The following is a 25525-nucleotide window of genomic DNA, read 5'->3' on the forward strand; positions in this document are numbered from 1 at the left end:
CAGACCGCCTTCATTGAGTTAATTGTGCAGCATAAAGGATCAAAAGAAGAGCGGATATCCCTATGGATTGTGTACACTGTCAAAATAAAAAAATTTCAAGGCAACTTACTGAACTAGATTTTTTTATTTTTGAGGCCAAACTTCAAAACTCAAATGTTTTTCTAGGTATTGAAACTTCAAATATAAACTCTCACCAACTTAAACATTTAATTTGAGTTTTTAGTTGGCCTGATTTAAGTTTTACGAAATGTGCATTGTATAAGTTTTGCTGACTATCCTTTAGGATCAACTAAAAGAATTAAGTTGTTCCAATGAAAAGGTGTACATTTATTTAATCATATAGTGGGTGCAACACTATATTTTGTTTAATTGAACAAAAAGCAACTGGGGACTTTGAATTTATTTATTCTATTTCATACCTGCCTTATGGTCAATCATATAAGACTGCAAATAATGCAAATGTTACCAGCTGGACTCAGCCAGCATATAGCCTTCAACACTGAGGCCAGGCAGTTAATAGAATATAATACATATCATTGCTGTCCAATGAAAAACACTTATCTCCTAAAAAGCAACTTTACAGGAGAGAGAAAAAACGTTGTAAACTTTTAATGGAAGTCAATGTAAACAGAGTTTATTTTAGGTCATTTTGAAAAGTTTCTATTGGTCCGTTCATCAATGACTTTTTGCACAGTGTAAGGGACAGTTTGTCTGTTCAAATTATGTAGTGAACTAAAAATCAACAAAAATGGAGATAAGTGTATTTCATAGGACAGTGACGATATGCAAATTTCATGAGAAGGCAGTCTGCGGGGATTGATTACACACTGATGGTGAGTGTGAGGTGGGAGGACACACCCAATATGCAAATAGCATGACCAACATCAGGTGAAAACCCAGTTAAACTAAAAGGTCAGTAGAGCATGTGCAGTAGAGCAGAGTAGTTGGTGTGGCCTCAACTACAATTTGTAAATTTTGCAACTCAAATGATTTAGTTTGACCAATTTCTAACAAGAAATTGAATAATGTTAGTTGAGGCAACTAGTTTGCTATAATTTAGAGTAGAATTAAATATTTTTTAAAAATCACATTTAAGGGATGGTCCAGACCAAATAAGATGGGTGTAACAACGTCCTAAATGTGCCACTGTTCAGGGCTCTGAAGTTTTGAACTTTGGTGGGAATGAGATTGGTGGGGGAGGGGGGTGCTCAGTTCTTCAGTTGGCTGAAACTCCACCGTCTTTGACTAGGTCTGCCTAACAACAGAGCGAACTATATTCTGATTGGCTCAACGAGAGTAGATTATAATATACAGCCGATGGATTGGCAAGCGTGAGAAATACCATGTGTCGCATGTGAGCGTGTGAACTCGCTGAGGTGCGTGTGTCACACGCTCAAAGCAAACACTGCACTGTTTTTCTGTCGTCCCTCTTCTTTTCTTTTCTTCAGTCTATTTATCTGCTTTTATCCCTCACTGTTACAGTGTTCCCACCCTGGCCCCTGGAGAGAAAGCTGGAACGGATTACTGTCTCTAAAGGAAAAAGGCGAGTGAGGAAGGAACACCTTCACATCTGCAGGGTCTAATCCCCTCTCTCTCTCTCTCCCTCTTTTTCTCTCTCTCTCGCAGGAGCAGGAGGGTAGCGGAGCTGGAGGCTTTAGCGGCTAAGCGGCTTTGTCCTCCTCAATAGCGCTAATGTCTTCCTCCAGCAGCAGCAGGTTGGCTGGTGGAGTTTAGCCTCAGCACTGTAGCTCCTTCTCATATCTGATCCTCTGCTGTATCTGAATTGCTCCACAACACACAGATGGGGACTGACCCACAAACAACACAAAACTATCCTATCTGTTTATCAAGCCTACTCTTCTTCATATTTATTATAGAACACAAACCAAGAAAATGTTTGAATGGTACACAGCAAATTTCTAGAGTTTGAAAATCTGAAAATGTGTGAAGGTGTTGAAGAGTAACCGTTTATTATACCTTGGGTGTACCCTGTAGCATCTATAATTACATAATCATTGTGTGAAACATTGTATTTTCTATGCATTTATATAAAAGATTAACCAATACTCACATTGTATTTTATACGCATTTATATGGAAGATTAACCAATAATCACAATATATTCTTTACACATATAGTTAAACATTGCTTGATCAGGCATGTAACTAACACAGACTCTATTATATGACAAACTTATAGGATCTATTGTATGGCGTACTAACAACGTGTTATTGACATATTAGCATATAACATATGAAATCTATTGTGTGACTTGTTTAGCTCACGCTTAAGGCATTTTGGTCGCTGCATGACCCTAACTAACGGCCATCAATCATCGACTGGTGCACTCTGTACGAACTGAATTGATACAAAAGAGACTTCGGGATGGACAGGGCGGCCTTTCTCTCTGTGCGTGTGAAGTCCTTCACCTACCAAAGCGGGAGGAGGACACGCGCACATGGGGAGGGCGGCACTGTCCAATTCCTGAAACAATGCCACACTGTCTGGCTGGACACAGTCAAGGCCAAACACTAGTGGTCCGGCCAGACATGGGAAACTTGGGTACTAACACGTGAAATTATGCATATTAACATGGGCTAATCATTAGCAACGCCTCATCAGCAGGTTTCACGTCATTTGGGGTATAAACATGGAGTCAGATCAGAGGGGGGTCAGAACTTTTACTGGGACGGCTGTTAACTGTCTTGTATGTATTGGTTCTCCTGAATTCAGTAATAAATACTTGATTTGCTTTCAACTTCACTCCACCTGTCTGCGACTCCCTCCATCAAAACGAACACGTAGGGGAGTTGTACCCCGGATGAGGGGTGGGGGTAGCCCATCTTTCATTTTCTTTTTACAACAGTGTTAAATTGTGTGAGTTTATTCTCCAACTAAAACTACAAGCTGAGTATTTCAGAGTTTATTCCAAGCTGTTGAGGAGCGTGACCAGTGATGTCAGTACTGTACTTAGTAATGCGTTACTCTAGTCTTTTTTTTTTCAGAAACGAGTAATCTAACGTGTTACTATTTCCAATCCAGTAATCAGATTAAAGTTACTTATCCAAGTCACTGTGCGTTACTCTCTCTCTCTCTCTCTCTCTCTCTCTCTCTCCCCACCTCACACACTCACTCACACAGACACCGCACTCCCTTCCCCATCCCCCCTCCGCTTTCCTCCAATCACACGCGTCTCGCTTCTGTTAATGAGGTACAACCATTGGTTTACTCACTGCACTCCACTCTTTCACTCAACTTTACATTTCTCCCCTGTCTCTCTCTCGCGCTCGGCGTGTCTTTAGTTTCCCCCCGTTCTCATTTTTCCGTCAGTTCTTGGGCTCCCTATCTCTTTATACAAGCGGTTTTTCCCGGCCGCATCCCAATTCACTAGCCAGGGCAGCGGTCTGCACAGATCTGATTGGCCGAGGAGTTTGTGTGTTTGAAGATTTTACACCACACGTGATTGGTCTGCGAGTTTACTGTGCCGCAGAGCACGTATACCGTAAAGACTAGAAAAGTTCTGATGCTTTAAATGAAAGCTGTCAAAATTAAATCCTTTTCAGTAGTTTATCGGTTTGGATCCGCATTGGACAACGTCTGGGTCCGGACCCGGACCACACTCTGCATATGTGTGATCCCTGGCCTAGACCATATACACGGTTTTATTTTATAATACCACTCCTTGCTGCCCTGCAGAGAACAACAGGTTCAATGTTCAGTTTTACAGTTTTAAATATGTCAGGTCAAGAAAGACTTTCTTTATTTTATATTCTTTTATAAAAACAAGTATTTATGTTAAGTGAAATCAAGAAAGGCCATATTTTATTTTTTATAAAAAAATTTATTTATGTTAAGTTAATTCAAGAGGAATGGTCTTTTATTTGTATAAAAAAAACTTATTTTTTAAATGTCTAGAAATACATGTTTCTGTTAAAATGCATTTTACAATAAAGGCAGTATTGGCAAAACTGGTTATAATGTTTATGTTAAAGTAACTTGTAAAGTAACTTAGTTACTTTTAAAATCAAGTAATCCATAAAGTAACTAAATTACTTTTTAAAGGAGTAATCAGTAATCGGATTACTTTTTCAAAGTAACTATACCATCACTGAGCATGACTGAACTCTCTAATGGGCGTGTCCCCCAGTCCCAGCTCACCATCAGTGTGTAGTCTTGTCCACCAGGGCTCCTTCAATGGAGTATTTCATTATATTTCATATAATGGTTGTTTGCTTAGCTATAAGATCAAGTTAGCATCTTCTGTACTGTTAAGTGCTGGCAATGCAGGATTAAAGTTGCCATGCAATGTAAAAATATACACTGGCATACACTTGATGATTATGAAATGGTTATTGTAATCAGCAATGATGCTTTTTGTTGTCATTTTCTCCTAAATGTTCCAGGGTTTTAAAATATTACAATATTTCTTTTAAATAATATTAGTTTAATAAAACAAAATTTTGCATTAATTGTTAACACTGTGAAGGGGTTTATGGTAAATTTAACTCCAGCTGAGAGCTGTATTTTATTCTAGATGGGATAAATATTTTAACTCCCACAACAGTTCAGATTTAACTCTGGAACAAAGTTAAAAGGCCAACTCCTGGAAAAAATACACCTAAAATGAGTTTATTCCCCCATTATATTGAAGTTTATACCCGCACTATATTGTTGACTATGCTGTTAAAAAGTGTCAAAGCTGTTTGTAAGCTATTTTTAAGTGAAGGAAAGGTGAAAATAAAGGTCTCATTCCATCGTTTAATTTTTAATTAAATGTCTAGTTGTGGTCTCTAGTATGAATGAATGTCATTGAGATGTTTTTTTTTGTGTTTCTGTATAGCCCTGTTTTAGTTCACTGGATTAGTGGTCTCTGAAGAAAGACACTATTTCAGCTCTTGCTCATAAATATTAATACGTGCAAATATATCTCACCTCTGATTGGCTAACAGCACCAGAGATTCAATTTAAACCTACAGTTAATTACACAAAATAGCTAACGTCAATTAGCTCTGTAAACAGAGCTGTAAGCTCCTCCTTAGCTACAGCTTCCTCTGCTGCAGCCCAGGTTTAGTGCTGCCTGTGGGGCGGTCCTGAGCCAAGGTGGGCTCAGGTGCATCCATTTACAACTCAGAGAGACCTATAGTATTACACAGAGAACAAGAAAAAGCAGAAGGAATTTAGCAGAAGGAGACCTAGGTTAAAACAGCTGGTGAATGTGGCCTAAATCCGATTTTCTCACCAAATCTCATTTTTTTTTCATACTAACATTTTTCAGATTATCAAACAAATTTTAATATCAAACACATATAACATGAGTAAATATAAAAATCACTTTTTAAATTATGATTTTATTTATTAATGTAAAAAAAAAACTATCCAAACCAATCTAGCTCTTTGTGAAAAAGTGTTTAAATTGTTATTAATCTCACTTTTTGGAAATTTGAGTTTAATTTCACTACTGACTTCAACCAGGCCTGCCTACTGCCAGACCTGTAAAATCAAGAAATCAGTTAAGGGTGATTCTTAGATTATGTGCACCTTTCGCCTTGTAAAGTTGAGTGAAAAAAACATTATACAAATTTGTGCGCCATATAATAAGAACTGTATTTGAGATTCAATACTGACGAAATCAATTAACTATTAACCTTCATTCTTGAAAATGCAAATAATTCTTATTTCTAGTTATGAACTATTTTGTATCTGTGTGTGTGTGTGTGTGTGTGTGTATGTGTGTGTGTGTGTGTGTGTGTGTGTGTGTGTGTTTGTGTGTGTGCCATCTTAAAAAATATTATTATTAAAGTACATTATTAAATTATTAAAGTACATTGTAAATGTACAAAGTATATATAGAATACAGTAAAAGTAAAGGGCCAATAATCTATATTACTCATATCTATAATCTGAAGTGTGGTAGAAATGACTGTGGTGGAAATGACATTTCTACTTTTTTTTTTTATAAAAAATGGATGATGGCTTCACTGATTAGCTTTGAATTGATAGTTAGCATTTCATGCATGCAAAATAAAGCTTTTCATGTTAAATTTGTGATCTTTTTCAAAATAACAATGGAACTACAGCATGTTTGGAAATGACATACAATAAATATATTTGCTGATCAAGCAATATTTGCCTTGTTTTTTTCTTCAACAGTTGTGAGTGGAAAATTAAGTGGCTTCCATGTCCAACATGTGCTCTGATGTCACTTTACATTTCCATGGAAACAACCTAAACAATCTTTCACCAAAACTTTTTTAAAGGGAAAGTAGGCATTGTGGTGGAAATGATGCCAATGCTGTGAGACAGGTATATTTTGTATAAAAAATAATATTGACAGGGGACTCAAATCAAATATTTCAGTTTTCCAAACTACAGCGGCATTAACAATTCCCATATAAATTATATTTTTAACCTTTTTTTTCATTGTGGAAGTTTGAAACTCTGGGGGTGAGACAAGGAGAAAATAGGTCACAGGTACTTGGGTTCTGCAGCAGGACAATGATTCAAAGCATACAAACAACTCCACTTATAAAAAATGGCCTAGTTAAAGTCAAATTGGGATGCTGTGGATGATCTTAAACAGGACGTTTATGCTTGAAAATTCTCCAATGTGGTTGAATTAAAACAATTCTGTAAAGAAGAGTGGAACAAAATATATGACTAAAAATGATCAGATTTTTAGAAGTGACCTCCCCTGAAATGTACCAAAATCCTGGAATGTCCCAAGAAATAGAAATAAAAAAGTTTGAAAAAGTCTGACCAACATTTCTACTTAAGTAAAGCAGCAAAGTATTTGTATGCAGTTACTTGACACCTCTGTTAAACTGGAGAAATTGGCATATATTAACAAATGAAATGATGTTGAGCAGAAAGGACATTAAATATCATGGGTTTATACCATCTGCAATGTTGACATTTCCAGTAAAATAAAAAAAGAGCTTCAACTTTGCACTGCATGATTAAATTATGAAACCCAAAGTGAATAAATGCGCTACAGTAAACAGAAAAACTAAAATATCCGCAGTGTTATAAAACTCTCCCACACTTTCTGACAGCAGCAGCAGCAAAAGTACAGGTTAAGAGCAGGGAGATATCGATCAGGTGTCAAAATATTGTACGCTAAAGCTCTTCCACCGCAGCCCTGGACTCTTCAACAGTTCAGGAAGGCCCAAAGGTGCTGGATGAGAACTGCATTTGTACTTGTGGTCTGCTGGCGTCAGCTCTGAATCCTGCTGAGAAGCTCACGTGCATCACTCTGAGAAGCTTCTCAAACTTTCCATACATAAAGAGAAATGAAACACTCCTGACTGATAGCATCTCACACCTGCCTCCTCTTCACACCGGTGCCACTGAGCCTCAGAGGAGGAACATCGGTGAAGACTGTTCTCTGATTAACCTCAGAGTCAGCCTGCAGTGTTTACTGAGTCTGAGAAGCAGATGACCTGCTGTACGGCCGTCTGAAATCTGCTGGGCTGTAACTTGGACACAACTCATGCGACTAGTTACACGCCCATGTGAGTAAACTTAACTTCATATTTCTTCCTCATCCTGATGCAAAATACATTTTATAACACTTATCACACTGTTCTGAACAACAGCACTGAAACAGGGCATAGAAAACTATTAGAGCACATACAGCTTCCTCTCACGGACAATCATTAGTCAGGAATCTCAGAGGAATGTGTTCTGTACCTGAATTTGGTGGAGAATGATGGTGTTTGGTAGTGATTGTTCACGTGTTGTGGGCTAGTTCTTGGAGAAGGGTAATGCTGCAGACCGGAGCCCCATTGGGCGTGGCTAAAGGGCGGAGTATGTGTCAATCATTTTCGACTGCAGCCAATCAGATACTACATTTTCGCTGTCAATCACTTTTTATCAAGCCAATCCTCAGACAGACCAAACTGTCCATCATTTTTTACTGCAGCCAATCACCTTAACAGATCTGTCAAAAGAAGGCGGAAACTGCGTTGCTATCGGTTAAAGGTAGCGCGATTTAAACTTCTGAACAGCGATGAAGCTGAATGTGTATAAGTATTTTACAAAATACTACATTAACAGTTTAAACACATTTATGTGCTATTGTAGTTAGTCCTGCCTATATGCCGCTCTTAAACAGAAGTAACTGAATGAAAACGTTAGAAAAGCACATACATATACACAATATATATACGTTAAATCGTGTATATGTATGTGTAAATATATATATACACATACATATACACAATTTAATGCAATTACTGCAATAAAGGAAAAAAAATCACGAAAGTGCCATTCCAAAAAAAACGAGTATTTTAATCTTTGATTTAAAAATATCTAAAGTCAGTCTAAAGCTTTTCTAACGTTTTCATTCAGTTATTTCTGTTTAAGAGCGGCATATAGGCAGGACTAACTACACCTAAGCACCACTTTTTAGTGGCAACACTCAAAGAACCCTTCAAAGCATCTTTATTCTTAATAGGAAACCAAAGTTAGAAGCAGTAGATGCTCCGGACACTACAGAACCTTACAATGTCTTTCTGAACTCCCTCATTTAGCTTTCTCTATTACTCTTTGATCCAGGGGTGAGGGATATGTGGACAGTGCTGGACATCAGTCACACTATTATAGAACCCTGGCTGCTCCTGTCGTCTCCTGTTTCACTTCAGAAGAGCACTGATGGACAGAAAGCCATTACCTAAACTACCTGAGCTCACAGGTAAAAGTTCTTTTCTCAAAATAAAGACTTCAGTCATTCAAGACTGGGCAGAAATTAAAGTTCAGGATCCAAAGGCTGGTTTCCAATGAGACTATTGGATGTTTTGAAGATTCTGTCCTGAAAGTCTAATTTTATATATTTAGTCCACTTAGGTTTGGTTTCACATTGCAACTCCTTATACCTGACACACTTGATTGATTTGTTGAAGGCTGTATCTCAGAAGGCAACATGTTGTCAGTTCAACCAGTTGCCTTAACGACTACATGTTGCGCCAAATTGTGCCTCAATCCTAGAATTCACCTCCCTCAGAGCACCACTTTAAATGCATGATTTATGCTGGATGTCGAGTAGCTGCAAATACATTGTTCTTTTTTGTTTGCCCGTAAAAAAAAAAAAAACACACACATATATATATATATTATGGCAAGCCAAACAGGAAATATATAATAAAAGCTGATATATACAATGAACTCTGATATATATATAATCAAAGCTGATATATATATAATGAAAGCGATATATATATATATATATATATATATATATATATATATATATATATATAGGTATTGTAAGTGCTTTGTTCTAGAATTTGTAAATTGTGTATCTTTATACTACTTCAGTATTTTTGTGCCACTCTTAAAAAATAAAAACAGGTTACTTTCAGAATAAAGTTGTAAAAATACAAGATTTGTTATTTTTAAGAGTGGCCCTAAAACACTGCAAACAATGCATTAAAAACTAAAAATATATAAATAAATATATATATATATATAATATAATATAATAAAATATAATATAATAACCTTTTAAACTCCCGTTATAAAACTTTTAAACTCCAGTTATAAACCTTTTAAACTCAGTGGTCTGACTGTAACTCCAGCATCAGCTCAAGGACCCATCAGCTCTTAGTAGAGCCTAAAACCCGTTTATTTTAGAATCAAGTTTATTATAGAAAAACTGAACTTACTATTTCTAATTTGTGTTTTTAGCCCCACCCCCGTTTAATTTTGGACTCACTCGCGGGCTCCCTCTAGCGGTAGGAAGTGGGTAGGCTCTCCATAAATCGGCTCTGGTTCAACTGAAAAAGGAACAATTGCACGTTAACCCCTAAAGTTGTATCAATTGCTGAAGGGAGATACTCTATCAACATTAATAAAATATGTTCTAAATATATAATATATATAATAATATATAATTTATATCATTACAATAATTTGTATTATAATAATGGGAAATAAACTAGCAACAATAAAATAACAATATAAAATAATAATAATAATAATAATCATTTGCCACACTCTGATAATGTTTTAATATTCTCAGTTTTGCATAAATCCAGTCAAAACTAATTCCATCTCTCTGCTTTCCTCCGAGTTACTGACTGCCCACCTGTCTGACCCGATACCGATGTTGGACCCTCAGGCTCTCGCGTCTCCTGTCCGGCCAGACTGATGGAAGTTTCTGAAGTCAGCTCTTCTCCACCACCACCACAGATCAGCTGCTCATCATCCATCTTACTCTCCACTACAGATTACATCCAAGCCATTAGTGGCGCTATTACACTCCTGAGTACATAAAACCTATATGGATGTATAAAAGACTTTTTAAATTTTAATTTAAAAGCCGTTTGACCAGTGGTAGGATGGTCCCCCCTCAAATGTGAGTCTTGGTCCTCCCAAGGTTTCTTCCTCCTCCTGCAGCTCTGAGGGAGTTTTTCCTTGCCTCCGCGCTCACTGAGGGTTCTGTATTCTGTATATTCTATGTTTAATGTTTTGCCTGATTCTTTGTCCTGTAATCATGTTTCTGTAAAGCTGCTTTGTGCCAACACCTGTTGTAAAAAGCGCTATACAAATAAATTTGATTTGATTTGATTTGATAATAATAATAATAATAATAATAATAATAATAATAATAATAATAATATGATGCAAATAAATATATATATACCCCCGCCCCCCTCCCCCACCGTCCCACGCCCCGCTGCGTCATTCAGCAGCGCAGCCGATTTGTTTTTATTCGAACTCTTCGGAGATCGCGAGCAGCAGAAGCAGCGTTTCTTTCGACGGACCGTCTACAACTATTCAACACCAGTTTACTGTTTTATATTTACTCTTTTATTTTCTGTATTATATTTTAATTACTGTATATAATTGTATATAATTGTATTATCTGTACTGTTTTGTCATTAATTAATTGTATTTTGTTTTTTTGTTTTTCAGGTGACTGTAGCCGCTGAGGGAGCTCACCCCCATACCGGTCAGGTATGGATCCCCGGTGGAGGAGCAAACCTCTTCCAATAGTGGTGAGTAAATTTGAAACTTCTCACATTTTACACCAAATTCACCCTCAGTAACACTCAGAAATAAACCCAGAGCTCGATTAGTTCAGGAGTTTAAAGCAGGGCTTTGTTTTTCAGGCGCAGTCAGGAGACTTCTGCTTCCTATTCATCAAAGGTAAGTACTTTTTTTTATCATGTTTTACTATACTAAAAGTCCATTTTACATTTTAAGGGTTCTCCTTTAAGTTTGCTTAAGCCTTGCTGAGGAAACGTTGAACCACTGCAGAATTTTATTGAGGATTGTTGGTCTGTTTAAGTGTTTATAGGAACTTTAAAGGTATTACAGAGAAACCTTATACTTAACCAGAAGTCAGAACTTCTAAAGAAGAAGATTTTATTATTTTATTTTTTTTAGTTGGAAAAGAAAACATTTTTAATTTATAGTTTGACCTCATATGTTTTGTTTTATTGAAATAGTAGTTTGTTTAACTGGTTGTGTACGCATGAGTGCTGTGTAGGAGATAAGCTGGACAGACAGTACAGGCCTACATTTAAATTTGCCATAAAATCATTCTGCGGGTTTTTGTTAGCAGTTTATTTGATATTCTGAGGAAAGTGATGCTGAGAAAGTCGGCAAGCAGAGAAAGCTCAATTTGATTCATGGTCACATTTCATCTACTGCAGATTTCTGCTGTTCTGATAGTCTTGTTCCATCACTAATAACCATATTAATTCAGACATCTGCCCGTCCCCATGGCTCGTTATCAAATCATGAAGAGCGTCTGATGATTTCTGACCAGAACTGCAATAAGTCCGTCTGATATAGTTCACCATAATCATCTCTCAGATCCATCACTACACGTCAGGAGCAAAAATAATTGGCTCTTCAGTTGTGTGTCCTTCAGTAAGCGATGTATATTTTAGTGTATCCAGTTTGCTATGGTGAGTACACAGCGTCCCCTACTGCTTCTGAATGAAGAGGATTTCAGTACTGACCTGTGGTGACTGACTGCCACCAGTTGGTAAAAATGTGAATGTCCTATCACTGCTGATTTTACAGTTTTTTGGCAAAAGGCAACAATTTACAGGGATCCCCTTTAAACAAAATGAATCATTTTTATGGAAGTGTTTCTAACATTTACTTTGACTTCGAATTTATTTTATTATAGATCATATGAACCCAAGATATTTCATGCTTGTCTGTTCAACTTTCTTTTATTTATTAATATACATTGACTTGCAAAATTGCAAAATTATTTTTAATCATTTTTGTCACCTTACAATCATTTTTTTTATCAAATAAAATCTAAAAAAATTAAATCACTTTTACTCTGAATAACATTCAGTTAACATTCAGTCCTGTAGCTGTGTGTAATTTAGTCTCAGTATAAATACTCCTGTTCTGTGAAAGCCTCAGTGGTTTGTCATAGAGAACACTGGTGAACAAACAGCATCACGAAGACCAACAAACTCACCAGACAGGTCAGAGGTGAAGTTGTGGAGAAGTTTAAAGCAGGGTTAAGTTATAAAAAAAACATGTCACAAATTTTGAGCATCCCAAGGAGCACTTCAAAACCTGCAAAGACATGGCCGTCCAACCAAACTAACAGATCAAAGGGGTAAAGAGAGCACTGATCAGAGAAGCAGCAAAGAGAACCATGGTCACTCTGGAGGAGCTGCAGAAATCCACAGCTCAGGTAGGAGAATCTGTCCACAGGACAACTATAAGTAATGCACTCCACAAATCTGGCCTTTATGGAAGCAAGCATTATGAGAGCAGCAAGAAGAAAACCATTGTTAAATGAAAGACATTCAAAATGCTGTTTGCAGTTTGTGGCCACAAGCCATGTAGGAACGTAGCAAACATGGATGAAGGTTCTGTGGTCAGATTAAAGAGACCAAAGCTAAACATTTTGGCCAAAATGCAAAGCACTCTGTGTGGCAGAAAAGTAACACTGCTCTCCACCCTGAACACACCATACCCACTGTGAAACATGGTGGTGGCAGCATCATTCTGTGGTGATGCTTTTCTTCTGCAGGGACAAAGAAGCTGGTCATAGTTGATGGGGAGATGGATGGAATTAAATACAGGGCAATCCTGGAAGAAAACCTGTTGGAAGCTGTAAAAGACCTGTTACTGGGAAGGAGATTCGCCTTCCAGCAAGACAATGACCCTAAACATACAGCCAGAGCAGCAGTAATTGCAGTGAAAGGTGTCTCTACTAAGTATTGACGTAGGTGTCCTAAATACTTTTGCATGTCACACTTTTCAGATTTTTATTTTATTACAATTTTGAAAACCATGTATCATTTTAATTTCACTTTGTGTAAGTCTTTCACATAAAATCTTTTGTAGTTTGTAGTTGTAAGGGAACAAAATGTGAAGAAGTTCAAGGCGGAATTAATACTTTTGTCATCATGTTTTTTTTTTTTTCATTTCAAAATTCTACTTCAATATACCTTTTTTCTTCTATCTTATTGTTATCCCATTTTCTCTCCAATTTACAAGGTTAATACCCAACCAACACATTAAGACTCCCCCTATCAGTAGTGATGCCCCAACACACCAGGAAGTTGAAGACTAGCACATGCCTCCTCCGATACATGTAAAGTCAGCCACCATCTCTTTTCTTTACCTAGTAGCATCACAGCGCACTTGGAGAAAAAGCGCAGAGAGTCGGTTCTGATACATCAGCTCACAGACGCCTTGTGCTGATCGACATCACCCTGTGGAGCGATGTGGGGAGAGAGGCATTTACCCACCCAGAGAGAGCAAGGCCAATTGTGCTCTCTCGGAGCTCCGGCAGCTCTTGGCAAGCTGCCTAAACGGGATTCGAATCAGCAATCTCTCGAGCCCATCTCAATGTACTTTCCTGCAATAATGTTGCATCACAGAAGTGTACAGAAGGGACACGCCACCATACTATGACATAACCTGTTTCTGTATAATAGTGCGGACCATCATTTCAACAGATCTAATTTCAGAAACAAATCTGATTTGCCTGCAGTCTAAATACAGCCGGAGGCGTTTCACAATGTTTTTATATGTTGTAGTCAATTCATACAAATCACATTTCATCTACTGCAGTTTTCTTCTGTTCTGCTGTCCTCGGTCCATCACTAATAACCATATTAATTCAGACATCTGCTCGTCCCCATGGCTCGTTATCAAATCGTGAAGAGCGTCTGATGATTTCTGACCAGAACTGCAATAAGCCTGTCTGATATAGTTCACCATAATCATCTCTCAGATCCATCACCACATGTCAGAAGCAGAATTAACTGGGTTTTTTTGTTTGTTTTTTTTACTGTGTCCAGTTTGTTTTTGGGTGGGTGGACAGCGCCCCCTACTGCTGCTGAAAATAGAGGTTGTCAGGAGTTCAGTAATGACCTGTGAGTAGTGTGTGCCACCTACAGTGTGTTTACAGGTGAACAGTGCAGCAGGATAGTTGGAGAACTTTCACTGAGGCCTCATTTAAAGCAACTCAAAGAGTATGGAAGCCTTCTATATAGCCTTCTAAATATATATTGGCATTTAAGCTTCTATACTATTTACTTGAATGCTGTGAAAAAATGTATGAGGACATAAAAACGCTATACTATATAATATTAAATATTAATCGTCTCTAAAATCTCACGTTAACACGTTAGCACGAATATAATATATGGCTTTATTTAAAAGTAAAAAAGGTCTAAATACATTTTGCATTGCTGTTTAAGAGTGTAATTTGCATTATTATGTTATCATTGGGCTGTCAACATTAAATTTAGAATCAGTCATGAATCATTTTTACGCAAATTAATTACGCAACCAATTTTTTTTATATATGTATAAAATTTGATTTATATTTTTTTCCCATTTTTTCTCCAATTTACACAGCCAATTACCCAACCCACTTTTTAGGACTTCTCCTATAACTAGTGGTGCCCTAACACCAGGAGGGTGAAGACTAGCACATGCTTCCTCTGATACATGTGAAGTCAGCCACCGCTTCTTTTTTACCGAGCAGCATCACAGCGCACTCTGAGGAAAGCGCAGGGACTCGGTTCTGATACATCAGCTCACAGATGCCTTGTGCTGATCCACATCACCCTTTGGATTGATTTGGGGAAAGGCCGCCATCTACCCACCAGAGAGAGCAAGACCTATTGTGCTCTCTCAGGGCTCCGATAGTCGATGGTACACTACATGAACAGGATTCAAATCGGTGATGTCCTGGTTATAGCCTGCTGGACTATTCAGAGCCCCAGTTATGCCAAACAGAGGAAAAAAACCCTCCAAATAAACTAACTACAAAGAAACCAACTACAGGTGTGAAAAAATGCCCCTTTTATACTAGGCAGATTAAGTGCTAACTCAGAAATGCTTACAACCAAACTGAGATGTTCACAATAAATTAAAAAAAGGTTTCCTCTATCCAATTTATCATGCATTCTTTATTCCAGTGTGTTGGTTTTATCTTCCCTCAAACATACAAGTATATACTAGTATTTAAATTGACAACACTAATATATAAATGTAACTGGATTTTACATTTCTTACATTCATTCTTTTAATTACATTTAATTATCCTCTGTAAAAACTTACATCTTAAGAAGAACAAATATGATTAATCACAGTTAATCACAGAATCTGATTTAATTTTTTAATTGATGGACACCACTAGCTATTATATTATCAATAACAAAGTGCAGTATTACAAAAAAGTGTCAAAAGGTATTCTTTACAGTGGTAAGTAAATAAAATGTGCAGCAAAACACAAAATGATTAACTTTATTGAACACACTCATTCAACACTCAAAGTGGATGTGGAAAAGTAAATGCATCCTTGGAATCAGCAGCTGATTAATCCTCCTTTCATCAATAACCTAAACCAGGCACTGGCTGTAGATGTGAATCAGACCTTCACATATTTAGAAGGAATTTTGTTTTGGGAGGAGTCCTAGTGTGTGGGTGGATTAATTGGCTCTGTCCTCAGAAAAACCTCAACCTATTATGGTCAGATTCCTGTGGATGAATAATTAACTTGCTGTTCTGGACAAAGCAAAGAACTTAAAAGGCTCTGATATCCTTATCCTGAAGTTTTTTTTTTTTTTTTTGGCAAATAAGAAAATAACTTGTTCCAGCAATGATGGAATGATTTCAACCATATGGCAAAATATTTTCACCTATAAAACACTATAGAAGATGTCTAAACATAATTTAATAAATGTTTCGGAATAGTTTTTTTGTATGTATAACATACACAGTTTTTGTGTTTTGTTTGATATTCCTTTATCTTATGTTTGTTATAATATTTTTTATATATATTATTAAGGTAAAGGCTTTATAAAAGCCCATATTAGGTTTTGCCTCTTCCTTCACATTATGATGTTCTATTTGCATTTTGTTTGTGTGTTTTTTTTATTGTGCAAAAATAAAAAATAAAAATATATATATATATAATACAAATATTTAAATAAAACTTTTAATTGATTTGTTGTGACAAAACGTCTTTTTCTTATAATAATGAGAATAATAAACACTGAAGCACTTATCTTTGACCAAACTGAGCAAATCCTAATTCAATGCGAATTTAAAGTCGTTTTTATGTAGGACTTTTATTTTGTTTCTTTTTACCGCTGCAGTTCTGATTCCACACCGACAGACCGTGCTGTGGCTGTAGAGCTACTTCGCGAATTGTCCTCGTTGAGCCGCCGTAACAACGCTTAAATACTGCCAGAGCGGAAACCACGCCCCTTTTCCCCTCCGCTTGCAGGCTGTGTAAGTTTCGCCGATTTTATGTTCAAAAATAATCTGAATAAATCTTCGTTAATCGTTGTATCTGCAGTAAAATACACACTCGCCCCGAAATATATACTTTCTATTCTTCATAATGTGATCGATATTTGTGAGCCAGCGGTTATTTTAATGTGTTTATTTCGTGTTTTTCATTTTCTCAGGTCCGGTCACGGTCAGATTGGAAAAATGGTGAGCATGATGTACAACCATACCGCTGCGTTTATTTCATTAAAGCGGCACTTTTTACACAAACTCTTTCGCAGATTAATATGATTGTGTGTAGCCTTTATTTTAATGATTAATACTTTGGGTGTAGTCCGTTTGAGCTGCTGCATTTGTTATCTAACAGCCGTTGATGTGAATCTGCAGTTCCACCTTAAAAGCCTGTGGACATGCTATATAGCATTTAAGGTGGAACGGCTAATTCGAGTAACTCTTCTTGTTGTTGCGTATTAATATATTTGGTTTAAGTGCTAGTTCATGTCGAGCTGCGTGTTTGCGGCACACTTGCTAAAGTTGGTCATTACTATACAAGAAGTTATGTCAAAATACTGCTATAAATAAAAGGAAAATGTATAGAAATAGTAAGACCTGGAATAATATATAAATTGCTTATCTTTAAGTTTCTTAGTGTCCTGTTAGTTACAGTACATGTAATTTATGTAAGTGTTGCTAAATCTTGTTGTTTAGTAGCAGGTTTGAGATTAGTTTTGAGGAGAACATTTGTATTTATATTACAATTGTTTGAGTTTGGTTGTTTTCCTTGATATAAAAAGTGTTTTTATTGGTCCATTAAAAAATGATGTATAAAGGATTTCTAAGACAAGACTACATGTTCCACATTCTATACAGGCACTTTTATTAACATTCAGCTGTAGATGAAAGATATATTCTAGAGATGGAAAATCGGTTTGCTTTGTTAGTATCAACAAACTGGGATGGGTGAGGTGTGTGTGTGTGTGTGTGTGTGTGTGTATGTATAAAATATATATATATATATATATATATATAATATATATATATATATATATATATATATATATATATATATATATATATATATAAAATGTGTGTGTGTGTGTGTGTGTGTATTTAAAAATATTCTTAAAAGCTCTATATATTGCCCATCCTACCCCTAATCTACCCCTAGACTTTTTGCTATGGTTTGGATTTATAGTAATTAGTCTCAATTAAGTTAGTAGAAGGTTTTGTACTAACCTAGTTTTTCTTTTTTTCTTCTTCAGCCACGCAAAATTGAAGAAATCAAAGATTTCCTCCTGACAGCCAGGCGGAAGGATGCTAAGTGTAAGATTGGCCATATTTTTGCTTCTGATTCTCCTGGTGCCCTGTCTTTTGTATTTTATAGTTTTTAATAACAGGGTCTTGTGTCTTTATAGCTTTTAAAGCTTTCAAATGTAGGACATATTCACAACATGTAGAATATCTTTATGATCAGATCCATAGATCATGCTAGCCTGTGCTTTGAAATGCAGGCAGCCTGTGATCATTTCAAGTTGGCAGTGCTTAATGCATCTGATAATTAATATATTAAACCTAATACTGTTATTGCCATCATCTTGCTGCATTATGTCTCTGGATTTTTGGTTCTGTGCCTTTAATATGGACACTTAATGTCCAAGTTAATTTGAATTTGTTGGTTACAGAAACCTAATTGTTTACAGATTCCTGCATAATGAAAGGTGCTGTCTTGAGTTAATGTTGGAAATGAGCTCATGTGAATGCATTGTAATCTGTGTGTGTGTGTATATATATATAATATATATTATATTATATATAATTTGTTTTGTACATTTGTCCAAAAATGTAAACAACCCAAGAGCTCTTAATTTGCCTCTCTAAATTAAATTCTAATTGCTTGTGTAGTATTATAATGCACTTATAAATTGTAATTAATCTGCCAGCGATAGTTTGTGGGTCAATTTAAACAAGTCCCTCCATGTTGATTGCTTCTCATTTACCCTAGTGGTGTTGAAGATGGGCAAAGTGGTTGTTTTTGTATGCTTTTGTGTTTTCTGAGTGCGTCATGGCTATAGTGAACACTGCCTTAAAGAGCTGAGTAGGTTCTGTTGGGCAGCAGTTTGTCAACTTTTAAAGTAGTTTCTGTAGAGTTGCAGAATAAATCAGTGCAATTCATGCTACAATATCAGCACTTTAAGCAGATGTTCTGACTATTCTATCTGTCTGCAGCCGTCAAGATCAAGAAGAACAAGGACAATGTGAAGTTCAAGGTGCGCTGCAGCAGATTCCTGTACACACTGGTCATCACAGACAAGGAGAAGGCAGAGAAGCTCAAACAGTCCCTGCCACCAGGTGAGTCTTATATTTGCGCAATCTGAATAACAGAACAGATGCTGATTAAGGTTCAGGGCATAGATTCGAAAGCTTTGGGCTAAATTTCACCAGCATGTGTACTGTGCCGCGTTCAGTCTAATAAAATTTTGAGGGTGGTAGTGAGATACAATTTGCTCAGTGAGAGTACATTTATTTATTTATTTTATTATTTTGAAAGCAGCAGCAGTAGTACTGAATGGAAAGGCGTCAACATTGTAGTAAATGGTTGTCATGTGTTGTAACTATTTTAGCAAATTCTGAGATTTATTCTAAAAATAAATTTTGGCGGGAGTTTTTCTTGCTGCATTAAGTGCATTACTGACATACTTGGGTCACATGCACAGCCTCTGAAAGAGGGTTTAGAATGGTTTGCTGTTTATTAAACAACTGGCAAAAGAAACCTCAGCCTCAACCTCAACCTTAATTTTGACTCTTCTGCATGATTTCTGCTAGGGACGTCTTGAACACGTTTTTTGGTTGTCATTTGATTTTGAGTATCTTCCAATACTGTGTATTGATCCGATATTTTGGCAGTGCAGTTTAAAAAAAAAATCCTTGTTCACGTTAAGTTTTAATTATTTTATTTCATTATTAAGTGTCAAGTACAAAAAACTATATACATTTTTTACATTTAATCGTGCATCTTTTTGTAAACAGTTAACAACTGATTCATAATTTTTACAGAAGTAAATTTTAAATGTTTACTTTTATGTTTGCTTTAATGCTCGTTTTTACTTTTATTGGAAGGGAGACAATAGAGTCTAGTGTGGTTTAGGCTGGGCAGGCTAGATTTAGATTATAAAATCCCTACTTTCTGCATTTACAGTTTTACCAGAAAAGTTTCTAAAATCTCTCAAGCGTGTACTATCGCTTTATTTGAACATCACTTAACACAAGTATGCTCATATGTTAAGCAGTTTAGTTAAAAGTAATAAAAGTGCTCAGTACAAGGGTAATGTAGAGTAAGAAATGAGAATTTATATCCCACCAGTTAGCTTGATGCTAAATTAATGGCTAAATCACACACTCCTCAAAAGTGCACATGCTGGTCTTTTATTGGGTTCAATACATCCCTTGAACACTGTTTGTACCTGGTTACAGGTAGCTGTGGTTTTGATACAGAACTTGCAGCTGATGGACATGTAGTTCAATTAGTTATATTCCTCCTAGTATAACGTGTGTATCATATTGTTATGTACCTGTTTTTTTTTTTTTTTGTAACCCTAGCAATAATAATTTGATGTCAGTATTGTCTTAAAAGACTATTTTTGCAGTTTTCTGTGAAGCTTGAGTATTTTTGTAGAATTGTTTGCAGTTTATATGCATATGCTAAATATTTTGTACTTTAGTTTTGATATTTTGTTACTTTTTACAAAATAGTAAAAAATAAAAATTAATTGCTCACTCTGATTACATTCATGCAACTCCTAATTTGAGCTCTGTTAATGTGGGATGCAAGATGTCCAAACACTTTGGGCTGTTGTGCCCATAGTGCATTTACACGCTTGCTAGAACAAAAGACGGACCAAGTACTGAGCTTCGCCTTTCAGAATCCTCAGTTCCACCGGTCCACCCACATTAATACACACTGCGCTAGACCATGTTTAGTTATGGTGCTTTTTGAATGAAGCTGTAGAAGAACCACTTTGGGGTTCATAAATGTGTAGAATCTTTTGTAGCAAAAAAGTCACTCATATCTCTGATACAAACACAACTAAAATGGTTCTTTGGTGCTATCACTTAAATAATCTTTTATAAAGTACTTTAATTTTTATAGTGTTGGGTTGTTTAGGTTTTATAATGTGTAGTAGGTTTTAAATGCAAGTTTGTGTTTGGCAAATATAACATTTCTTAATGTTTTTTCTTCTGTCTCTCTCTGTAGGTCTGGCTGTTAAGGAGCTGAAGTAAATGTCTTGCTTGTACAAAATATTGTAATAAAAACTGGGAAAACCAACATGTTGCTTTTCTGTTCCTTTTGTCTGTGGTAATGTGAAGCAGTGCAAATGATACTAATTTCAGTTTTGGTCTCCATGAACTATTTTAAACAAAATAAATGTGTAGTAAATGCCTTGTTTTGGCCAGCTGCATCTGATCTCCAAATACACCTGCGCACATTTCCTTCCTTATATATGAAACATCTGGGTAGAGGTACTGATCTCAGATCAGCTGTTGAGGTGAATTTAGGGTTGTCATTGATCAGAACTGCAGTCTTAATCGGGTATTAGTAAATGTCAGCAGGTTCAGAGGGAAAAGCTGAATGACCTTAACACTGGAATGTAGTGTAAATATTGATTGAGGTTCAGTCCATATAAGGAGACTGGGCACCAAAAACAACCCTTCAAGATTTTCAGGATCGGCTCCAGGTTTATGCTGAATTTAAGATATAGTATATGGGTATAGTTTGAGTTTTAGGCTTTGAGATTCTTCAGTTTGTAGATTTTTAGTGTAAAAAGTGAAGTGGGCATTTGGATTTAGTTTTGTATTAAAGTTTAGGATTAGATTTGGGTTCAAATTTGAGGTGAAGTTTAGGGTTATATCGAATGTATTTAATGGGCTTAGGTAATTTTTTGTGAACTGTTGGTGAGGATCTATTACAGCTCATCAAGTTCTAATGTTTTATGTATGTCAGATGTATACATTAACACAGTTCTTCAGCTACTATATAAAATGTTTTGCATACATTTCAAAAAGGAATAAAATGTATGAACATATTTGGGAACAAAGTGGTTTAATTTTTTTTATTTTTCTACAGTGAAAATTGACATTTCAACTGTTTTCCAACTTTTAGTTTTTTTTTTTTACTTCTGTCAATCAAAATATCAGCAATTTTAAAGAGAAATATATTAACTAATTTAGTTGAAAGTTGGAAACAATCAAGTTAGATTTTTTTTCTTCTGAAATTCAGTTTAAAAGACAGAAATTGAAAAAGAAAAACATAGAAAATTGTGTTCACCCCTAGCTTGCTTGTATATTGTTGCTGTCCAATGAAAAACAAGAACACAGCAACATTACAATGGAGTCAATGTAAAAACAAAACATTTAGGGAATTTTGGAGGATTTCCATGGTCCATTCATCAAAGTCTTATACAGTACAAGGGACAGTTTGTGTGTTCAAATTATATAGTAAACTAAAAATTGACATTTTTATTATTGTCTTTTGGAAAGCAACAATATGGTTCTGTGGATGACTGACTTTTTAATTTATTTTGAGAGGTACAAGGTCTAAAATGTTTGAGAGCCACTAATAAAGTGTTAATCAAATAGGGGATTTTAACAGTCTGTATCTAGAGTGTCTCCAATGTGTGCACACCCTTTCTCATGCAGTTGCTTATTGGTTGTTTCCCTGACAAGGATTAAGCTTTGTTGTTGACTACATTTTCCTTTCAATGAAGAGGAAAATTGGTCTTATAATATTCTAATTTTCTAAAACACTGATAATCACCAACAATAAAAGAAAAACGCTTAAAATGGATTACTCTGTGTGTAATACATTTAGATCTATATGAGTTTCACATTTTGAACGGAATTATGGAAAATAAAGTAAGTTTTCAATTATATTTTATTTTTGTAAGATGCACTAGTGAACAACTCTGGAAAAAATAAGAGACCACTTAAAATGATGAGTTTCTTTGATTACCACCTTTAAAAACTCTGGATTCTAATCAAAAGGAAGATGGATGATCACAATCCATCAAACCAAACTGAACTGCTTGAACTTTTGCACCAGGAGTAAAGGCAAAGAGGTATTCAAAAGCAGTGTGTAAGACTGGTGGAGGAGAACATGCCAAGACGCATGAAAACTGTGATTAAAAACCAGGGTTATTCCACCAATATTGATTTCTAAACTCTTAAATCTTTATGAATATGAACTTGTTTTCTTTGCGTTATTTGAGGTCTGAAAGCTCTGCATCTTTTTTGTTATTTCAGCCATTTCTCATTTTCTGCAAATAAATGCTCTAAAAGATAATAATTTTATTTAGAATTGAAGAGAAAAGTTGTCTGTAGTTTATTGAATAAAACAACAATGTTCATTTTACTCAAACATAAACCTGTAAATAGCAGAATCAGAGAAACCGATTCAGAAACTGAAGTTTTTTCTTGTTTAGTCTGCCCACACTTATAGAGCTTAGTTGTGCGTTAATATACAATAGAAACGGTTCTAATGTATTGCCTGTATTAAATTTGAAATATGACTTAGTTTAATTCACCTATTTTAATATTATAATATAATATTATAAATTGGAATTTGATTGGATCCTGCACACGGCCTGTCTGCACTTCCACTGTGTGAACACTAGAGGCCGCCGTCGAGACGCGCTTTGTTTAAACAGCGATTATTTACTAATTCATTAGTAATTAATAGTAATAAAACCGTGGGAAATATCGGTTAAGATCTTATACATCGGTTTGCTCGTTTGCTTTGTGATATTTAGCGTGTTTTAGTCAGATATGTGTGTGTTTTAAATCTGTATGAAACCCCTCCTTTTTTCTCTGACGGGCCGTTGAGGCGCGCCCCCTGCGCGCTGGCTGGGGCTCGTGCACGCGCGCGGGGTTGGTTAGTGAGTCCTCGTGGTTTGCTGAGTGTGTGTGTTGTGTGTGTTGAGAGAGAGAGAGAGTGTGTGAGTGAGGATGAGGTGGATGGATGGAAGATGAAGGAGAGAGGCTCTGGTTCTGAGCTGTAGTGGGTTCTGGTTCTGGTTCTGGTTCTGGAGGCTGTGTGTGTGGATTACTCTGAGGGCTCGGTTCTGTTCTCGGGATCTTCTCGGGGCGCATGGCTTTTGTTTGAGGAGATAAACCGGGACAGCGCGGCGCTTCTGCTCTTTCTTCTCCTGCTGTTACAGTGGGAAGCGTCTCCTGCGCGCGCCCCCTCTCCCCTGTCCTGTCTTGTCCTGTCCTGTCCTCTCTCCTGTCCTGACCCGGGTCCAGCATGTCCTCAGCCCGGGTGGATTATATCGCTCCATGGTGGACTTACTGGCTCCATAATTTCCCTCATGTGAACCTGAGGCTCCAGCCCGCAGAAAACACCTTCAGACCCCAGGATGAAGACTACCAGCAGGTGAGGCACTAGGGCTGCAAGTAATGGTTGTTTTGAAAGTCGATTTTTTTTTTCTAAGTAGTCGATCAGTCGACTATTATTTCCTTCTGTACCCTTCACATCTCTGCTTCCTTTGGGTATTGTGGTTGGTTGTGTGGTGCAGTGGATAACACCACTACCTGCCAATGAGCTAACTACCACATCGTGATGAAAACTACCAGGAATTGAGACATTAGGGCTGCAAGTAATGAATGTTTTCAGTCGATTAATCAACGATTATTTTCTTTCATACCCTCCACATCTCTGCTTCCTTTGGGTATTGTGGTTGGTGGTGTAGCGCAGTGGATAACACTACTACCTGCCAATGAGCTACCACATCGTGATGAAAACTACCAGGAATTGAGACATTAGGGCTGCAAGTAATGAATGTTTTCAGTCGATTAGTCAACGATTATTTTCTTCCATACTCTCCACATCTCTGTTTCCTTTGGGTATTGTGGATGGTGGTTGGTTGTGTGGTGCAGTGGATAACACCACTAACTGCCACTGAGCTAACTACCATATTCAGAAGCAGGTGAGGCACGAGGGCTGCAAGTAATGGTTGTTTTGAAAATCGACTAATCTGTCAATTACTTTTTTCTAAATAGTTGATTAGTCAACGACTATTTCCTTTAGTACCCTCCACATCTCTGCTGCCTTTGGCTGTTGTGGTTGGTGGTGTGGTAAGTCTGATGCTCTGGATAAGAGCGTCAGCTTCAAAACAGCAGAACATATGATTTTAAGAAGTTGTTTAAGTGTGAAGTGTTGTGATATTTATTGAGTAAGGGACAAATGTGTAATATGTTGTGTTTGGGCACTTTTGGGGACCAAGCTGAGTGTGAACCGAGTGTGTGTTTTTGTCTCTAGCAATTTGTTTCTGCACTGCAGTCACAAATTTAACAATAAATCATTGTTGGTCATGTCAAGTAATCGTTGTAGCCCAATGAGGGACACCTCTAAACCCTTCATAAACAGTTTTTTTTCAGTGAACCAGTGCTATACTGTGTACTACTCAAATTACTAAAATACCTAATTGGTAATTTAATACCTTAAATGGTTCTTCTCTGTGATTGAAATTCTATTGGATGTGGTTTAAGAAGTGGTTCTGTATAAATGTACACCTTTAATTATGGTTAATTTGACTAAGGAAAGGTTCTGCAAAGAGGACAGTCATATAAATGTGTGAAATGTTGTTCTATATGTGTTATTTACTAGTGATATATATAATAATTGGGTTTTCTGCAGTTCTATACCAGTGGGGAATGGTTCTGCAGAGAGCCATACTAATTTGGTGACAAGTGCTTTAATGGTTCTTTTCTATGAAACTGTTTAATAAACAATTTA

At 36.5% G+C, this 25525-nt stretch overlaps 2 protein-coding genes across 21 annotated transcripts in view; both read left to right on the top strand.

Annotated features, from left to right (window-relative positions):
- rpl38 (ribosomal protein L38) overlaps window positions 1–21061 on the top strand; it is an 888922-nt gene extending 867861 nt beyond the window's left edge. For 16 of the 17 annotated variants that reach the window (XM_049464410.1, XM_049464421.1, XM_049464425.1 and 13 more), the window contains exons 2-5: window positions 16917–16944; window positions 18000–18060; window positions 18964–19086; window positions 20990–21061. In XM_049464410.1, coding sequence (XP_049320367.1) covers window positions 16942–16944; window positions 18000–18060; window positions 18964–19086; window positions 20990–21015 — 213 coding nt within the window. In that variant the 5' untranslated portion in view covers window positions 16917–16941 and the 3' untranslated portion in view covers window positions 21016–21061. Of the gene's footprint in view, window positions 1–16658; window positions 16738–16916; window positions 16945–17999; window positions 18061–18963; window positions 19087–20989 lie in introns of those variants that run through there. The other variant, XM_022669073.2, reaches the window with a different exon arrangement.
- Window positions 21062–23644: 2583 nt separating this feature from the next.
- Window positions 23645–25525, top strand: part of ttyh2 (tweety family member 2) — a 107159-nt gene continuing 105278 nt past the window's right edge. For 3 of the 4 annotated variants that reach the window (XM_022669071.2, XM_022669070.2, XM_022669072.2), the window contains exon 1: window positions 23646–24163. In XM_022669071.2, the coding sequence (XP_022524792.2) occupies window positions 24035–24163 (129 nt within the window). In that variant the 5' untranslated portion in view covers window positions 23646–24034. Of the gene's footprint in view, window positions 24164–25525 lie in introns of all 4 variants that reach the window. The other variant, XM_022669069.2, reaches the window with a different exon arrangement.

This window comes from Astyanax mexicanus, chromosome 15 (assembly GCF_023375975.1).
Source record: "Astyanax mexicanus isolate ESR-SI-001 chromosome 15, AstMex3_surface, whole genome shotgun sequence".
In the NCBI taxonomy this organism is placed as follows: domain Eukaryota; kingdom Metazoa; phylum Chordata; class Actinopteri; order Characiformes; family Acestrorhamphidae; genus Astyanax; species Astyanax mexicanus.